The sequence below is a fragment of the Conger conger genome, chromosome 3 (assembly GCF_963514075.1).
Source record: "Conger conger chromosome 3, fConCon1.1, whole genome shotgun sequence".
Taxonomy (NCBI): domain Eukaryota; kingdom Metazoa; phylum Chordata; class Actinopteri; order Anguilliformes; family Congridae; genus Conger; species Conger conger.
In genome coordinates this window covers 20866376-20886281 of record NC_083762.1, presented here as the reverse complement: position 1 = coordinate 20886281, position 19906 = coordinate 20866376, and the positions used below count along the sequence as shown (strand labels likewise).

Genomic DNA, 19906 nt, shown 5'->3' with positions numbered 1-19906 from the left:
ATGAGGTAAGAAGAATGGCATTTAATTCAGTCTGCCTCTTTTTATGGTGCATTTTGCAATATGTGTAAATTAATACTCTCCCCATTGCCTCAAGGGATGTCTAGAGAAATATTCTTTTTTAAACACGTTCCTTTTATTGTCCAGTTTCAAATAGCCCAGGCAGATTATTTAGGTGTGGCTTACCCATTGATTCCAATCCTTTGTTGTTTTTCCAGGGCTTTCTAGTCAGCAGTGAACTTAACAGGCATACAAGCAATCTTTTCAATGTGAGCTATAGGGATATGAGCACAAATAGAACTGCTGACAAAAGTCTTACCTTTGAAAGACAACACCCATAATGCTGGGTGGAGAGGGCACTAAAGGCAGGTACACCAGGTCCCAATGTGAAGAACCAGTGTCAAAATCAAGTCTCTGCCTACAAACAGCCTCTCCCTATTTGGCCTTCGCATTTCACTGGATGCTTCTGCGCTCAGTGTTAATATCTCTGACTTCTCTGTGTGTGTCCTCCTCTGCTTCTCTCTCTCCCTCTATAGCCCCCATTGCATTTTACCATTGCATCTCTTCTTTTCGCATTCTCTCTTTCACGCACTGCTCCTGTCTCTCCCTCCCTCCCTCCTCTCTGCCCCGCTTGTGTCACCTCGATTAGAGGGAGAGTGGAGATCAGAGCGATGTTGGAAACAGGGCCGGCGGTCCTGCTTTGAGAAGTGCTGGCCTCCTTGCTCTCTTTCTCCCCTCTCTCCCCCAGCGTCTTCCTAAAGAAAGCCCACCTCCCCCAATGTGAAGGGGCCAGTGGTTTCAGAAGGTGTGGGCTTGTTGATTCATGTGACATGTAGTCCCATGCTAAAGTAGGTCTAAGGCTATGTATGCCGTACTGGCCTACTGAGCCCTCTCCTCTCAGAACTTTGGCACTTTCTAACACAAACACACACACAGATGACACATGCCTGTTAAAACTAGTTTCTCCCTAGTACACTACATCCTGCAACTTTGTGCTAGTATTTTTTCCCTGATGAAGGCTTGCAGCTGAAATGTCTTGAATTTCTAAGGTTCTAATATTGCAATAATTATTTTTTTCATACTTCCTTTCCGCTCTCCAAGAGTGGCTGAAATTTCTATATCCAATTTCTCATCCCCATCAAGACATGCCGCTTGTCTTTCATTATCCCCCCTTTCGCCCTCCCGACCTCATCATCCTGCCCTCACCTCTGATGACCCGGCCCTTTCAGCTGCCACTCTTTCATCCTCAGGAGTATTAGCACCATGTCCCTGAACCCTCAAGCTCAGACCATGGAATTTTAATAGCATTATATCTTCCTTTTTCTTCTATTTATGAATAGTTTGCATGCTGCTAGAGTGATAACAAGATAAGTATTTGAAGTATATACTCTATTGAGTCGTCCTCCTTTAACCTTCAAAAACAACACATTCAACAACAGAAAAATACAGTTTCTCCCATCTGTAGTGTTGCATGTTGATTAGCCACAGCTTCACCTCTCCCACAGACAGTGAATGCCTCCAATACCCTCACAGTTTTTGGCACCAAAACTTTAAACATTCCTACAACTTGATGAGATATGTAGATATTTACATATCTCAGACTGACAGATAGCAATTGCATGATATAAGTACTCAATAAGGACACATGCAAAAAACCTTATTCAAGCTCTTGGGTGCATTTTCATTGTAATTAGTTTTTACTTTTTATAATTTGACCTAGACTGCAAGATACATGTTTATGTTCAATATTGGAACATTTTGGAATGAATCATAATGTTCCATAAGAAATAAAGAAATAGCAGTGAATCAGTCACTGATGGCTTTACTTGCCAAGACATTGCAACATTCCTGAGAAGGTGATGCCTACAGTATAAGCGAAAAACATATAGAAGTACACTTGTAGGATTAAAGAAAAAGATAGAGAATGAATACATTCTTTTAGTTAGTGGAATGACCTTCAGTTGAAAGACTCAATTTTATGACCACACTCAAGCCTCCCTAATGCGAACATCCTTGATAGCAGTTGTTGTCCATCAGATGAAGCCACAGATACTAATTTGAAGCTTTAATGTAATCCTAAGGTCTATGGAATAGCCTGTTTGAGTCCTAAAATGTAACCCAGGTACATCTTTCCTGTCAAGACATACCCGCAAGATGGCCCCTATGACATTAATGAATGTTTTGAGTGTCCAGCCAGGTGCTTTCCCTGGTGTCTGATCCTCACAACTGGGCAGTCTGCCCTTGAATGCAAAATAGTGAATTTCATATGAAGTAGAATTTCATCCTTCTTGAATTTGTATTCTCTTCGGCATCAGCATTTGATCAGCATACCCACAGTTTCATCTCTTATCGAATGCCGCTCCTAAGAAGCAAAGCTGCCTGCCTTGAGGCCTGTGATAAGGGGAATCCATCACTTGGTATGGGTGCAGTGATTTGGGGATAAAACTTCATACTTCTATTATGCCAGGCTGAAGTGCCCAGGAGAATGCTCATTGCTTAAAATCATCCATAGCAACATCTTACACTATTGTGTGCCAGTAACGCCAGGGCTGGGTCAGATTTGCCATCGGACTCTTGACTCATTTCAGAAAGGATATTAGGCCCCAAGTGTTCATGAAACACGTGGTGTCAAACAACAGTTTGGTGATGACAGCATCTATATTATTGTTGTTTAAAGGACTTTCCGTGCAGGGTCAGGTTTTCATTGCTTTTGTTGATGTACAGAAACCTGATACTCACTATCAGATGTTCCCTACAGGGTCCCCTGTGGGGTTATATATCAGAGCACGGCTCAATCCATCACACATCAATTTCTATTGACGTGTGATCACGCCCGAAGCAATGATGTCGATCTGGGCTTCCTGCTTTAATGCATACTCCGCATCCGCATTCGTGTCTGTGCTCGTGCAAACATATACGGTTTAACGATTGCATTCTTAGGTAAACAAAGATATATGATTTAACGATTCCGTCGTTGTATTCAGATGCCTCCATGCATGCACTGGTGGACTGTGAGTGATAAACGTGCAGGTGTGTGGAAGCTGAATTGATGCGTTCATAAAGATAGTTCTGCAGGAGATAATCCTCAGTGGCTCGTGTTTCAAAAACATCTGTCCCATGTGGTTGTTATTGCAGCTTATTGCCCCGCAGTAGGTGAAATCATGTCACTACAGTCTTCCAACCACCATGTCAAGCTGAAGCTAACACCAGTGTACACCCTGTATTGTGGTTTCCAAAACTGAATTTGCACAGGGGTCTAGTTAAACTTCCATTTGAGACAGCATTGATAACATTTCTGTGGCCTCTCTTCTCATCCCCCTCCCCTCTCCCTCCCTCTCTCTCTCTCCAGGGGACGAAGAATCAGGAGCCGTGTTCAGGACGGGACTGCAGTGGAGGGTGCCAGTGCAACCCGGAGAAGGGAGGCAGGGTAGGGAATTCCCCTTTCCTCTGACTGCAGCAGGCACCTGTGCAGGCATGCTCTCTCCACCCATCTGTGTGCACTTTCTGATAGTGGGGTGACATCATGTTAACATGCAGATCCCTGTATGGGATTCAAAGCCACCACCAACACTGGTACTTACTCTTCCCCTAACATTGCAAACTATTTCAAATCTATTTGTTAAATATATATATATTTGCATGTATATGTAAAATTTTAATTAGATTCAACAAAGCCCCAGCTTGTGAAAGTTATTGTGAAAGTAAATTGTGAATCAAGTTCAAAATCATTATGAGGTTCTGTAGCCATAGGCCCAGTTTCAGCAAAGATTTGTCCTCAACTAAAACGTAAATGTTCATTTTTTACTTTCCAAAAACAGTTTGGCATGTTAATGCTGTTTAGGACAAATCCTGCTTCGATTTTGAAGAGTTTCCTATCAGAACGTTTTTCTCAGATTGTACACCACTTCTAGATGGCCTCTGGAACACAAAGAAAGCGCTTATTAAGAAAGCAGTTATTTGAACGCTCTGTGTGGGAAGCGTTTATCCCAGTTGTTGGTGATTTGAGCCACTATGTCTAAATGGAGCCAGGATGGCTCTGTCCAGCCCCTGTGGGTGTCCTGGAATAAGAGCTCTCAATGTGAACCCCATTCACCACATCCCTGCTCATTCCTCTGGTCTTATCTCACCTTGCAGCTCACATAGTTTAGTGACACCTGCAAATTTGCCATGGGTGCTGAGTGCACGGACAGGACCTTAATTATAGATAAAAGGCCTTTGTTTCAAACCATGCTGAACTTTATTGATTGTTGAGACACTTCTCTGTGTTACAAATAGCAACTGATTCTCTGATTTTCTTTCACAAAGATACAAAGCAATATCATCCCCTCAGATTAAACTACAGTAATGTTTCTGCTACTCTTATTGTGTGTTTTCTGTTTAATTTCAACTGATTAGGGAATATGTAAAACAAAGAAATACAATTCAAAGAAAGAAATGAATAATAAAATAAATTATGTTTGCGGTGAACCTTTGTACCTAAGACGGTAATCCGAATACACTGTACCCCTCTTGTAACTGCTCCTAACAATAGCAGTGAATGCAGTGTTTAGAAAAGAAAAATAATTCATGAGAACTTTAGACTTAAATGTATCACATTTTTCAAATCCAGATTTTTTAAGTTGTTGGATTCCTGTAATGGAAACAGACTGTTCCACTTTAACAAAGAAATGACAGTGAATCAATCTCTATTTGCATTGCTTGTCTGGACACATACGTAATACAATGGCATTCCTGGGCAGGTCAGAAAAAAGTACATTCACTTGCTGGCTGGATCACAGACATGAAATCAGACACAGGTTTGTGCCATATCAAGAGCAGACTACTCTCTAGAGCTTCAACAGAGAGATCTCAGAGACAGGCTCTTGTGAATACGCTCTTTTAATTAGTGGACTGACCTTGTGTTCAGTTAAAAGGCTGCAATTTTCTTGTGTGTCACTTCTAACTCTGACTGCACTTGAAAGAAGGGTTGTGAGCAGAACACTAATGAGAAGAACGCATTTGATGGCAGTTGACTGGTTGTCCATCAGCCAAATGTGGGGTTGTCAGTCAGCACCAAAGTCTGAAGCAGTGAGAGTGGACAGTGGATTGTATCAGACTGCGTAGTCTGTCCCAAAACGTATGAGTCTACTGTAGTTGTGTGGGGAGGAAACCACCATGGAACTGAAAACCTGTTGTGTCACCCACAAAATGACAGTTTTAGTAAATTACATGTTTTCACTCATAACTGAATTTGACATTTTGCTGTGCTGTTTCTTGCTATTTTGATGTGTAGATGTTTATGTTGCAGTATTTGTGTGGGTGCATGTATGTGTATTTTAGAAGAAATATATGAATTTCTCTGTCTTCCATGTTAAGATGCAATATTGAAGTGGTTAAAGGACCTTTAGGGTGTAAGGTGTAAAATGCCAACCGACTGCATGAATTTCACAAAAGAATAAGGAGATGTCAAAAGCAGCAAGAGATTGGAAGGCTCGACAAGCATTGTTCTGTACAAACAAACATTGTACAAAGCCTTTTCAGATTTTCCTTATAAGCAGCACTGATGATAGTTCCCAACACTGCCCCACTATTAATCTTCACATTATTTGCAACTTTTGGAGAAATCTTAATTTTACTGTAGATACACAGTAATACATATTTTTTTTATATATGTGCCTTTCCAGAGAGGGACAGAAAATGAACACACCACCCATCACTGTGCAGAACAAGCTGGAACAGTGAATGTCTCCTTGTGTGGATATTCATGTCCATGCTATAGATGTGCTGAAAGGAGATTGGGCAAATGCCAGCAATTCTCTTCTTTTAACCCGTTGATTGTCACACGGAGATATGTGTATATATCATTGAGGGCAGGTTTTGAAAGGAGAGGGGGTGTTCAGGGGCGAGGCTAGGGGAAGCGAGGGAGGGGGAGGGGGGTCTCACCTGCACTTCCAGCCTTTGCTTCCCTAATCTGGCACTCTGCCAAGCCCCTGTTTTGTAAGTCTACACCCCCTACATTGCTTTCCAAACATTTCCAGACACAGAACTATCTTCCCATCCATTTTGCAGTATATCCATCGTTACTATTTGATTCCCATTTATTTAGAGGTGAAGGACAAAAAACAAAGTTCAAACAAAGATTGATGTCATGCCCAAATCTCAAGTTGTAACAGGTTGAAGGAGAGGGGTGTTAATTTGATAGATTTGCAGGTTATTTGGTAGAAGGAGGGCAGTCCATCTGTGGCTGTGCATGTTGTGGCGTGCCCCCCCCCCCCCCCCCATGTTATCAGCAGTACCTCTTATTGGGGTGAGGGAGCACGGATTTACAGCCGCACAAAACAGACACTTCAGCAGTTCTGATTGACACACCAGACACTGCGCTTGGCACCGTTCCGGTTTTGTTACACTTGCTGCCCTCAGAATTTAGAAAGAAAAACACAGCAACAACAGATGTTATGGCAGACAGTCTCCACTGCCATGAAACTCAGTAATTTTCTGTAAAATTTATATTTGTTTGTTTAACAGAAGCAATTTTCAAAGCTGTTTGGTTTACTTTCCCTGAATGAATTCCAGAAATCCTTGTACAGTATTTGTTTGAATGCAGTGCCCTGAATTTCAAAGCTACCCTCGGGAGTTAAACCTTTTACCTGTGTGGCATGAATGACGTAAGCCAAAACCCCCTAAAGCATCTGTTTTTATAGCATGTTTTGAGCCAGTATTTTCCTGAAATAATTATTATAACAACTGTCTTTGTAGTTTTTCTGTCATCAGTATACTTCCTCTAACGACTTTCCCGCACGATGGAAATATTATGAGAACAGATTGTACTGCTGGCAGATCCAGTTGGCAAATTTGACTTAATTCTTGACTGCCAAACCACCTACAGCTTGTATCAGTTCACTGGAACCTGTGGGCAGATTCATTTGTATTTGTTCTGTAACCATGAGGTGGGTGCAGCAAGGGATTATGGGAGTTTCAGGCGCAAGGGTCTTTTTCTTAGCCCTGTATGAAAGGGAACAATTAAATTTCCCAATATGGATGATTGCACCCATAGACTGTGATAGAAGTCATTCACTTTCCATTTCATCATCCGTCCCCCGTTGTATTTTCTGCATGATTCTATTGGCAGAGGTCTAGTCAGGCTTGAAGGCTGTTTTTGTGATACAGTGAAATGAAAGGCAAAGAAGAGGATTGTTTTCTCTGTTGGAAGAGTTCTCTCACTACAGTGCAACTTGGAACACACTTTAGCCAACTATACTTTCTCGCTCCTACTAAGCAGCGCATAGTATATTGTAGGATTCAGTGACTATTTAAGCATGAATAAGTGCTATGTGGATGTCTTTTTGCACACTTGAAATTTAGTTGAAATGCAAAGCGTTTTAAATGCCTTGAAGGCGGCTTGCTGCCATTTTGAAATTTTCTACATTTAGCTACAGTTGAGTGGCTAATCTGACCGCCACCACCATTGTCTATTGACTGTTCACCTTATCACTAAGCCTGAACTCTCTGACGCTCGTACAGCATAGTACCGCTGGTAGTTGACGCGTGCAGGTTAGGGGAGGTTCAAGCACTCCGTCCGATGTCCAGACAGAGTATGTCTGTGCGCTATGCTGTCGCATGATGCGAGGACACGCAATACACCACCGGCAACTTCTATTTATGGTTCTGTGATGCTGGACCTGCAGCTAAAACAACAATTAGTGGCGGTGTGTGTCCCCAGAAGAGAGCACTTTAAGTACAGTGAAACTCAGTAAATAACATGGCAGCCACATATTACACACCGTGATCCACTCTTTTACAGTCTTAAGTATGGGGCTGTAATTTGTCTCTGTTCAGTTTTCCATGTACAGAGAGCTAAGTGCTGCTGCCTTTTCTTCACGGCGTGGCTGATAGCTTTGACAATGGTCAAATGTGTCATTTTTGTTTTAGTGTTTTGTGGATTTGTGACAATTGTTTGTCTTTTGTCTGCGTTTTTCTGTACCTATGTCTTTTGAGGTTATATTTGGCTATAGTTATGATCCACGTTTTCCGGTGAACGTATGTGGCTTCTTTAAAGAAAACGGTACGGAAATCCTTAAGACTCACTACAGAAGACTTGTTTTAGGACTGAGTACAGACATTATCCTTAAAATACTTTTGCTCCTGAAATTTGGTTACTGATCTCAACAATAAAATTGATCTGTGAGATCTAAAGGATGGGGAGAAAGAGCTTGCACAGTGTTTTCTGCACATGAGCTGCCTAAGGAGTTTAGAATTTAACCAAGTGATACTCTCCATGTGTTAACTGAAAACCTACTCCCAATAGAGATTATACAGGTGTTTATGTTGATCCCTTAGGCTACAGACAGGGACCAGTGCCCACATTGTCCTAGAAGTTGTTACCAGGGTGATAGGTCAAGATTGAACCTGTCTGGACGATCTGGCAGTTGTAGTGCATTCTTGAAGAGGATATCATATCCAAAGTTAAGATAGATAAAGTGAAAAAAATCCAAAATATGAATCAAATGAACGATTGCGTATTGACTCCATCAGGTTTCTTAATGGAACGATGCACTCCTGGGGAAAGGAGACACTGACGTTATGTTTATTGGAGCCTGAGTTGCTGTTGTCTGATTACTGTAGCTCAGATGGTGGCTATGCAGTGGAATTTACACCTGCAGGCCCCATTGTGCTCCTGAACCTCAGGGTTGATGACTTTTAAGATAATCAAAGAGCAAGTAGTGGACACTACTGTGTGTTCTTATCATAGGTATAATTTATGGTGGGGATTGCAGGAACATGTCTTTGTGACCATTTGAGGGATTAGCATACTCACCTACCTTTTTAAGGTTTTGCCCACTTTGAGCCCTCCTTAAGATCCGTAGACCTCTTTATGAAGTCAAATAGGTCAAACTAGTGAGTATGGGAGTTAAAGGAAGGGATCCTCAAAATGCTCAAGGCAAATAAGCTCCCACATTGGAGTAATTTGGTGTAATAACATCCGTATCAGTGGGGTAAGGGGGTCAAGGATCAAGGAATGCCGACCGAATGGCTTGTGTTGAGCACGGCAAAATCAACATTGCTTTCATGTCCTAAGGTTGCGGGACCACACAGTGGGGAGAGAACATGTGTCTTCATTTTGGCTCTGACTCTTAATCAGTTTCTGTAGAGGGAACAGAGATGTTAGATTGTGTATAGCTGTGTAGACCTTATCTTATTTATTGGTCGCATCTTCCTTCAGCTGTGCACTATGACTGAAGCGCTGCGTATTCAGCCTCGAGATAAGTCAGGCCTTATATGGGGTTGGTATATATTTTCTTAACTTCTTTTTGTTTACATCGTCCACGAGTGGATACAAACTGTTATGGGCATATATAAACAATGGCATATAGTTAGGGCCTCCAGAGTTTCCCTCTGCACCAGGACGTGTGGGTTTTTTACAGACATTTCCGTAACAGTTATTTTCTGATTTTACTTTATCTTGGGAGTTAATTGAGTTGTAGTGTTTTTTAAAGTTAGTCTAAGCAAAGTATAAATTACGAGGTTAAAGCCAGGCTTTGTTTGGCCTAAGTGGTTGACACCCAGGAAATCTGTGCCTCCATACAGTACTGACATTCCAAGACATTCCATCACACAAAGCCCCTGCATGCCATAGTAGGATTTAAAAGTCAGAGGGTCCATGGTTTCCACCTCTGTCTAGGCCTCTTCCAGGTATGAGAGTCGCATTCACTTGAAACCATGAGTGTTAACAGAACAGACCACTTGTCACACTGGTGATCAGACAGAGTCGCTCCTCATCGTTACCAGCCCCCTGATTAAAATCTGACATAACAGGGGCCATAGTTTGGCCCCTGGGAGATGGGGGTTTGCATTGCCCCACCACCCCCATCCCCCTCCTCTTCAAAAGTGTTGTTTTTGCGATTAAGGGGGTGCTTTTTGCTGACTGGCCTCCCCGGGTGCAGCACTGGTGGCGTGGGGGTACCCGCGGGAACGTGCGCTCTCTGTTCCGTTCAGCTCCGATCTTAATCAGGAGCGGGGAAAAAAGTTAACAAAAGCCCAGAGGACCCACAGCCAAAATGACAGGACCCACACATGATGTGCATATAAGCTTCACTCTTTAAGGCACATTCACCACCTATCCCTTCCTTCCATCCCTTTGGGGGGTTTTATCTAGATTCTTCCAGCTTTAGCTTTTCTATGGAAAAAAAGCATTCATTTGTGCAGTCTAAACAGAGATGGGATATTTGTGTAGCTTAATGCAGGTTTACCCAAACATTTGGTCTGGCTTGCAAGATGTAACGGTGGTTGTATGCCTTACACATCACAGTGTGTGTGTGTGTGTGTGTAGGTGCATGCATGCGTGTGGGTCTGTCTGTGTGTGTGTTTGGGGGGGGGGGGGGGGTTTCACGGGTTATGGTGAGGCCACCAGGTTGACACGTCAGAGTAGGAATGTCTACTACATGCTTGTGATGGCAGGAGCCAGAAAGGATCGGATGTTACTGCTAAAACTTTTCAAGAGCCCACACCTGGGGCTGGCTTCAGCACTCAAGCTAATGATTTGACCATTTAATTAGTCTTTGTAGTTAAACCATTGAATCTGAAACTGCATTCCTTTTTCAGGCCTTTTGGTATTACCTCTGTCAGTGTCCTGCATTTGCTCTTGTGGAAATCCCAAAGGGAAGGAGCTAGAGGGCTAATTGCAAGGTTTGCTTGACTGAAAATGCACAATGAGCTAGGCCCTTGCAGTTTATCTTGCATTGGGGAATAACTCAATTAGAGCCACACTTTCCAGATTGTTAAGCCTTCTCCTACCCTCTTCTTTGCTAGAAAACTCTTGGTCTTTCAGCTTGGAATAGAGCAGACTGTCTACACCGGTGTCATTTCAACAGTTGGACTTTGAATGTTGTGTAATGGAAAATATCCCTGTCTTCTTCAAAAGTGCTATCTTCATTTGGTTATATTTCATTAATTTCTATTCTATACCTGTTAGTCACAGGCTACAGCATACTGTGGACAGCACAAACTCCTATATGTTTTACCGGACCATTTGATCTAATACCTGCCACTGCCCTCTGCTGGTGGAAACTGGATCAGCATCAAGTCAGAAGAATTCACTGAGTTCTCGAGTTTCTTGCTTTGTTCTCATTCCAGGTTTCTGAGATCTGATCCCTTAAAAATTAGGTCACCCATGTCAAAGCCAATTATGCTGTGAGCTAAAAATGTACAATTATTAGGCCTAGCTAACTGCTTTCTAAAGAAACATATGGTATTCATAATCATAACTGTATAAACTTTACTGATGGTGTTGGACAGTAAAGAGATTTCAAAATAAAAATGTTGCTCTTGGTTCAGAAGAGAAAGCAATTGTTCGTACATAACATGTCATGTAGACAGGCATAAGTCAAATATGTGTAAAATTAACAACTTTTTCAAGTTCTTGAACCATTCAAGTTCTTCGATCTAAAATGTCAGTGCCCATAAAATATTCTCCCATAAAATGTTCTCCCTGATCATCAGTTTGTACATTTATAATGTAATCAGTTTCAGAAAATCTATGTTTATTTTCATCAAAGATGGTCCAGTTCTGGCAGGGTTTGCCATATTCCATGAATGACTATGGATGTGCATCATGAAAGCATGGTGTTTGAGTACAGACAACCTTGAGTCTCACGCCTTTCCCAGGATGTTCACAGCACTTATCTGACAAACATACGGTCACAGGCCCTGAGGAATGAAGCAAACAGGCAGGAATACCGATTCTAGGCTAAACACAGCTGCGTTTTTCAGCTGTGTCCCCCCCCCCCCCCCACTCCCTGGCTTTATAGGAGAAGATAAAATGAAGAAAAGAGCTAGACATGTGCCTCTGTGTGACTCTCATCTCTGCCAAGGTGGGGCCCTAGGTTTGTGAGAACGGGAGGCCAAACTGTGGAGTCTTTCAGAGAAAACTCCTCCTGCACGGTTTCCTGGAAATGCTAGAAAACAAACATGCATGCGATCTAAGCAGATTCACCAAGCTACAATGCACTATTCAGCTCATACAACAGGCCTTAAAATCTCTGTGAGGTCCCATAGGCTTCTGTGTGCTTTCGTCTTGAGAAAACGCACACTAGAAGAATGATTAGTCAAGTGGTTACGTATTGTGCCAAAAGGATCGCCCAGGGTTGGGTAAACACAAAACCAGAATGTTGAGAGCTTTACATGGTCTCTCTGCACCACAGCAGGCCTTTAGCCCAGATGGCATCAATAACATCATCTTTAATAATGGAGCTGATGGCTTGACCCACTAAAAATCAAAAACTAGGATACTTTTGATGTGGGGTGTGTGCATTAAGATGTAATATACCAGCTTCCATATCTGAGGTATGAAAGAAAGAAAAAGTGAGAAGTCCAATGTGTCGGATGGCCTTGGACCATGGTCATCGTTTTTCCTGTAAATCGATCACTGTTCAGAATGACTAGTGCTTTTTCTGCGCTTTATATGCAACATTACAGAATTTAACTTGGTGTACTACTGTTCTTGTTTAAAGTATATCCTGATCGTGTGACATGATTGTGTACTCTTAGGCTCAGATATATAACTGCATGTGTTTCAGTGGGTTAAGTTGAAGGCAGATTTCATTACATTACATTACATTAAATGCATTTAGCAGGCGCTCTTATCCGGAGCGACATACAATGAAGTGCAAATCAAAGCCAGGGACAAGTACGTTCAGGACCCTAGAGGAAAGTACAGTTCCATTTCATTCCCAAGACCTGGAAAAGAGGAAGTTCAGTAACCTGAGCTGGAGGAAAAACATTGTTATAGCAAACAGCAAATTAGTTTTACATGACCCGAACAAGGCTGGGCGGCCTTTTAGGTTAGGATTTCTCTAAATCATTACATATTGTACCTGTCAAAGACATGGCAGGAGCTGTGATCAAGTTGAAGCTTGTTGACCTGTTCAGTAGTAAACTTAGTGTTCTCTCATTTAAACCAACTATGGCCACCTTCTGGATTCCTGGATTGGAGTAGTTGATGGATACACAATGTTTCACTTGTTTGAAGGAAATTATGGCTGAATAGGATGTTTGAAGCCATGGATGCAAGCAACATTCCAACTTTGGCGCACAAATTAATGCAGTTCCAGTAATCATTCCCATGAATGTGTTAAGCTGTGCTTAAAAGTCCAAGATAACCTCAGTTAGCCCCAGTTAGGTGCCACCTCACACTTGTAGCTTTTTCTGTAAACATTTATTAAGTTTCTAACTTAGCTCCTTGATTTACTATCTGTCCTCACCCTCATCCCCTGCATTGAAACTCATCTGCCCAGCCCCCACCTACACACACACACACACACACACACACGCAGATCCGAGAATCCCCTCAGCTCTGTCTTAGACAAGTCTCATTACTCCTCTGCTGTGCATCCTTGTCCCATTATCGTTTCTTCCCCACCAGTAGTTAGGAGTGGGGAGCAAATGGCTGAGTCAGCTCCACTGTGGTGTGACAGTGTTTGTTTGGCCTACTGTCTACACTGTCTGGTCTGTCTGTGGGAGGGGGTTGGATGTTGCATAAGGTTCAGGGTGGCAGGGTGATTAGATTATCAAGTCTGAATCAATCAATCGTCTCGGCCTTCTGTGCCACCCTTCTGATGTGAGTCTGAATGTTTCCTTGTGCTGCGCCCATCAGAGGGGCCAGTGAGCATGTGGTGTGACAGGTAAAATCATCCCCTCGGCCTCGCTGCCCATGAACAATGGGTCCCGCTAAATCCCAGGGCCTAATGGAGTGAGATTGGCTGAGCCGGGGGAATCTGTCTGCTCATGGATTCTCTTGGCCATGCCAACAGGAAGTGATGTGCATGCTGGGGAGCTGCGTTTATAAGGCCAGTTAGCTTAAAACAGCAGAATGGCCTCCTTTGTGTCCTTTGTGAGGAGGGGGATTTGCGATACAAACGATGCAGTCTACTGCAGATTAATATGGCTGGAAGTCTTTTTTCACCAGCATAAAAAAGTTTTTTTTTATTTTTAAATCTGTGGATATTCAGTGGAACCATGTTAGGTTGTTTTTGGAGAGTGAAGAGACTGGACGTGGTTGAGTAAACCAAGCATTTGATGATGGCAGGTGTGCACTCTAGGTGTTTGACCTTCTGGCACTGTGTTAAACAGTCCACCCGCATATGGAACACGCAAAGTGCAAAGGAAAATGTCCTGGTGATGATGGTTGGGGGGGTTCACTTTCCATGGTGGATTCCCATATACGGAACAGCAGAGGACATTCCACAGTGTCCAAGGGTTAAGAGAGGAATGTCAGTGTTAGCTGACAGTAGCAATCAGATAGACCGACTTGTAGCGACAGAATATGTGGATCCATACCCTACCCTGGGGTGGTCATGACCTCAGAGGGCCATAAGGTGCTTGGGGTCTTAGATGGGGTGAGAAGCCTTAATTAGCAGATACTCAACAGGCACTAATGTCGAGGAGGACTGATTGAGCATGTAGTATGACAGCTAAGATAATCTTCCAAGCCAGATGTTCAGCACCGGGACAGAAGCATTGTGATTTAATCGCAGGCCATCGTGTCAGCCGGGTTGTTTTACGAGCAAATGAACGACATCACTTACTCCACCCTTAACACCTTGAAGCTGAAGTCCCGAAGGCAGGAAGTGAAGCCAAAAAGCCATAAATATTAATGATAAGTAAGCCCATTGCTTGACTGGATCCAGGCAACATTCTAAACAGTATTTGAATCCAAAACATTGAATAGAAATTTCCCCCAGGTCTTTCTGTGCATTATCAATAATGCATAATGCCATAGTAACAGGACGGAATGGTGAGGGGTGGATTCTGGTCATGGTAAATAGAATGTCATTGATCACACTGTCACTCTAGGTTTTCGAGGCCACATGACACCCAGTGTACTGTATATGCAGTGGAATTTCATGTGGTAGCTGTAACGTGTATCGCAAGTGTCTGCGACCCTGGCCCTGTAGACAAACAGGCTCTGCTGGTTTTCACTCTTACTCTGCACTTAATTAACCGAGCAGCTGATAAAATAAAAAAAACCAGCTGAGCATTTGGCTCTCCAGGAACAGGGTTGCCTTGATGTATGGGATCTGACCTGTTTCCTCATGCACAGATTGATGGAGGTCTAGGGTTAGTCGCATGGCCTGTTGTGTGGCATTTGATAGGCCATAAGGAATGTTCAATGTGTTCCCCTTTCCCATTCAAATATAGAAGGCTTTGCTGTCGACTCTCATTTGGTAAGTTTTGCTGAGCGCACAGGGGAAGGGTCTGAGGTTGATGTGGTGTTCCACCTCCTTGCCCTCAGTGATTGAATGTATTTGGGCAGGCAGGTTGGGGCCCTGGGTGTACTCAGCCATGCCCATATGTTTTTCATGAACCTATAGGCCTTGCTAGTACCTCACACTTCCACTGAAGCCTACAAATTAACCCACAAAGATGGTGTCACTTGATATGTGATTTTTAAGCAGGTAATGGTATAGTAACTATAACAATGATGACAAGGAAAGGGGCAGGATAGAGGCCACAAAAAAAACGCTTCCCATAAGAATCTCACTTGCAGTAAAACCTTTAGATATGATGTGTGAATACATGGTATTAATGTCCATGTCAGCATGAGGATGTTACGTGGGGACATTAACTCCCTGGTACACGTAAAACTGAAATACAGATTTGGGGTAGTGGGGATTTTTTGTTCTCGTTTTAAGGTTAAAGCTCCAAGTGTCCAAGAGGCTCTATATCATTGACTGCTTATGGGTTGCTAGCTTTTTCCCAAGGAAAAAACTAGGAATTGGAATGCAGTCATTTGTCTGGGCATCACAAGCCTCAAGCCCTCTCCTCTGTCATCCCTTCGCAGGATGACACTTGTGACCTGTAATGAGCATTTTGTCACCATTAAAGAATGCACCCATGTTCAAAACAAACAGGCAGCACGAAACAGTGACCCAGGGTTAAAGCTTCAAGGGCGTGTCAGTCTGTGGGTCCTTCTCCATGTCGAATGGAAGGTGTTTTTTGAAGTCTCCACAATGTGTAATGAACTGTAACAGGGAGCAAATCTAGGCTGGTGCAGAGGATATGATGAAACCTGTTATTCAGTGCAATAAAGTAACGGAAGTTTAGAGCTGTCATTTAAAGCCTCTAATTATAACTTCACTATTTCCACTTCATGTTAGCTGTTTGACTGATTTCTCACTACAAAATTACATACAGTATAGATAAAAACGGGGCTAATATTGGAATGGCCTATCCTGTGAACATTTATGCTACCCATTTTTGTGAAGATTTCACACTATAAAAAACGCTATAAAATCTGTTTATGAATATATTCATCCATTAAATGTTCACCTGTTGTTATATCACAGGAGGGAACAGATTATCGTAGGATAATCTCTTCCCTCATGTTACATATTACCCACTTGTCAGGAATTTGTGAGGTACAGTCATTCCACTTCAGTGATCAAGAGAAGGGAGTATAGAAGGTAGTGCATTTCTACCCTATCTGTCCAACCAAATGGCATAATGTTCCATTACAGAAGCATGCTTATGAGGCAAGGCAAACATGAGAGAACATTCTTCCCTCTACACTGTAGACGGTTAAACATTGCACAGTTCATAGAGGAATGAGCAGGCCATGTAATATCTGACCTTGGCATATTTCTCTAAACCAGGTGTGATGATTCCTCACCCCTGCCTGTAGTCTGTTATTACCATTAGGATTCTGAAGGTAGCTTTGCTGCCGCCCTGTGTAACTGGCTGAATAATGCCTGAAGGCCGCTCTTCTCTCACTGGATGCTCTGACCTATCAGGCCTGTAGTCCGCCCAGGTCCTCAGACCCACCACGGTTATTAATTGCAGGCATTTGAAAGTTCACTGAGATGTGGGAGCGGTGTTGAGGAATGCAGTATTGGGTGTTCTGATCCTCCTGTATTAATGCAGTCAACTCCAACGGCCGTGAGTCATCTCCTGAAAATACTGCTCAACTGGCTGTATATTACTTTAAATATATTGCAATTATCACATCCTATTTTTTTACATTTTCTTTCACAGACTAATCGAGCAGGATTCCAGCCGTATGTTGCACTACACACTGATAAATCTGTGAAGCATTTTACTGCACGCCCGAGAGTTCTCCCTTCCATGAATTGACAAACATTGATCTTTGCTGCCTCTCAGTGGTGTACAGCAAATATTACAGTGCATTGGTCTCTAGCAGAGAGCCAATGGCCTGGATTCATTCATCGTTTAACTTTGACTTTTGAATTTTGTTCTTAACTTTGACTTTTGAATTTTGTTCTTAACTTTGACTTTTGAATTTTGTCTTCCCAGTTTGGCCAGTTCTGCTGCCGCCAACATTAACAACAGGCTTCACCAAACTAAAACATTTATTTAAATAACAGAACTATTTTTAAGAATGATTGCTTATTTAATCCCGACAATTATGTTAAAATGTCTTTCTTCAGCTTAATTTTATACTGTAAATACATAAAAAACTTTATGGAAATATTTTGTGCTTTGTGCACAATATGCCTACTGTGTTTCTGAGTGTGTTGTAATAGTATCATTAATCAAACTATATTAAAATTTGGACCCTCAGTTATTGAGAACTTGATTTATGGCAATCCCCGTTTTTAAGAATATTACCAAACTGCATGATTCCTTGATTTATGGCAACAACTAACTCGTATCTAGTTGGGATTTATTCTGCCATTGTAGTGTGCAGTTTCAAAGTGAAATGCTTTGAGAAAGAAATCTGTGTGAAGGTGAGATAAATTGGGCATAAGATTCCTCAGTTCCATTGAGCTTCCTGCCTCGGTCATGGATGAGCCAATACCCTCTGATACTTTAGTGAACTTCTTTTTCACAGTGAGTTCACTTTTTAGCATAGACACAAGTCTATATAAAGAACGGTTACAGTGCCTTCCTGAAAAACCTCCTCTAAAGTGATAAAGAGTATATGTCCTGCAATTTCAAGAGGTAACGGGATCTACATGGCCTCTCTGTCTGCTCGTAGTTAATGTTCTGTTTATATCCTGTGACTTCACCGGGGCAGACAGTATATTTAGATAGCACATTGAGAACATACAGTAGGTCAGGTCCGAGGCCATCAAAACCGTGTGCGCTGCAGAGGAGAAACGGTTTTGATGATCAAACACACACACACACACACACAGAGACACACACACACACAGGCCTGCTCTTGGCCATGATGTACAATGAGGCAGGGTAAGCCAGTGGTATATGAAATGGCATGTCATATCCTCAGTAAGTCATAATTATAAAAAAAGATTCACAAACAAGTGTAGGATTTTAAAATGCTTTTAATAGTTTCTGGGAAATAGTTTCCCAGTTTTTTAGGAATGTGCAGTAGGGATATTGCCCCACAATACCTGCTGCAAATTATTATTTTAGTTTTCTGCAGCACATATTTTTGCACTGTTGGACTGGACAGCTGCTCACATTAAAGCAGCATGAATTCTGACATCAGCCAAACTGTTTCAAGATTCTCCTCACAGGATTTTATAGAAGTCCTCTCCATTTTATAGAAGTCCTGGGGTTAGGAGTTCCCCAGAAGGACACTAGGTAACCCTATATTTATAACAGCAGTTCAATATGGCTCTCACCAGCCTCGACAAACAAGACAACAATCCAAACCAAACAAGTGGGTGCCTAGCAATTGGTAAAATTGAAAAGTTTTGTCACGACTCGTAAATCAGCCGACAGATGTAATTGTGCGCAGACAATGTGAATGAATGATATTTTGTGATGAGATGTGTCACTGTGTAATGCTACATGCTCTAGTAAATGTGAAATGCTATGGTGCAGTGTAAGTGCAGCACATAGTTAGATAACTGTCAATTCATACCTCACTGAAAAATGTCCTGCTTTAAAAAACAATCCTGGAAAATCCAACTGGACTGAAACTGACTGAAAAAGTGTGAGCATCTGAGATCCTGCGTCTCATGGCCTCTGTCTTCTCCCAGGGTCGGCCAGGACCTCTGGGGCCAGTTGGGCCAAATGGGCCGGAAGGGTTTGTGGGGGGCCCGGGGCCCTCAGGACCCAAAGGAGACAAAGGCCATTTAGGACTCAGGGGACCGTCTGGGCTAAAAGGAGAAAAGGTGAGTGTCTTGGTTGAGCTCTCGTATCTCTGTTTGACCAGTTTGATCTTGGCGACTGCTGCGCGTTTATGTAGAAATTACATTTGTACTCTGTGGAGGGAAAATTGTGCCCCAAACTTTACCTGCATGTGTTTCTACAGGGACCAATGGGCGTGCCAGGTTTCGCAGGAACTGATGGTGTTCCAGTGAGTACAGCCCTGTCCTCAGCCACCCTCAGCTCTAAGCAGTCTCTCACCGACCTGAGGCCTGCTGGCACGGCCCCATTCTCACGCACAGCCATCGCACTCGTTGTCCTGGTGTTGGAGTGTGATGGCTGTGGGAGGTACCGCACCCCTCACACCTGTGCTTTTGTGTTATGACAGGGTCACCCTGGACAGGATGGGAGCAGGGGCCTTCCAGGAATCGATGGGTGTAATGGCACCATCGGCGACCCAGGTCCCAGGTCTATGGATGGACCTCCAGGTCGGCCTGGTGTTACTGTGAGTAGGAAGGTTCTAGAGCAGCAATGATGAGCAATAGGTGAGGTGTAGTGCCATTATTAGGTGTAGTGCCATTATTTCCATTATTTTTCTCATAGTATGTGTTTTTTCTTCTGTCTGTCCTTTCCTCCCATCACTTCCCTCCCTCCCGCTCTCTTCTGCTCTCTGTTCTTTTTCTCAATACAGGGGCCACCTGGTCGGAAGGGTCAGAAAGGAGAGCCTGTGTATACGGGACGGGGCAATGGCATTAGGGTAAGTGCCCCATTTCAGCGCCAAACTATGTATCTATGTATCCATGAATGTATCTTCATCGATGAGCACTGCCAGTAAGCGCTAGCATATTGCTGTCATCATATT

General features: G+C 42.8%; 1 protein-coding gene across 4 annotated transcripts in view; it reads left to right on the top strand.

The window, feature by feature from the left end:
- The window catches only part of col4a6 (collagen, type IV, alpha 6), a 91377-nt gene that overhangs the window by 35844 nt on the left and 35627 nt on the right, over positions 1-19906 (top strand). For all 4 annotated transcript variants that reach the window (XM_061234348.1, XM_061234347.1, XM_061234346.1 and 1 more), the window contains exons 4-8: positions 3347-3424; positions 18936-19070; positions 19211-19255; positions 19433-19549; positions 19736-19801. In XM_061234348.1, the coding sequence (XP_061090332.1) occupies positions 3347-3424; positions 18936-19070; positions 19211-19255; positions 19433-19549; positions 19736-19801 (441 nt within the window). The remainder of the gene's footprint in view (positions 1-3346; positions 3425-18935; positions 19071-19210; positions 19256-19432; positions 19550-19735; positions 19802-19906) is intronic.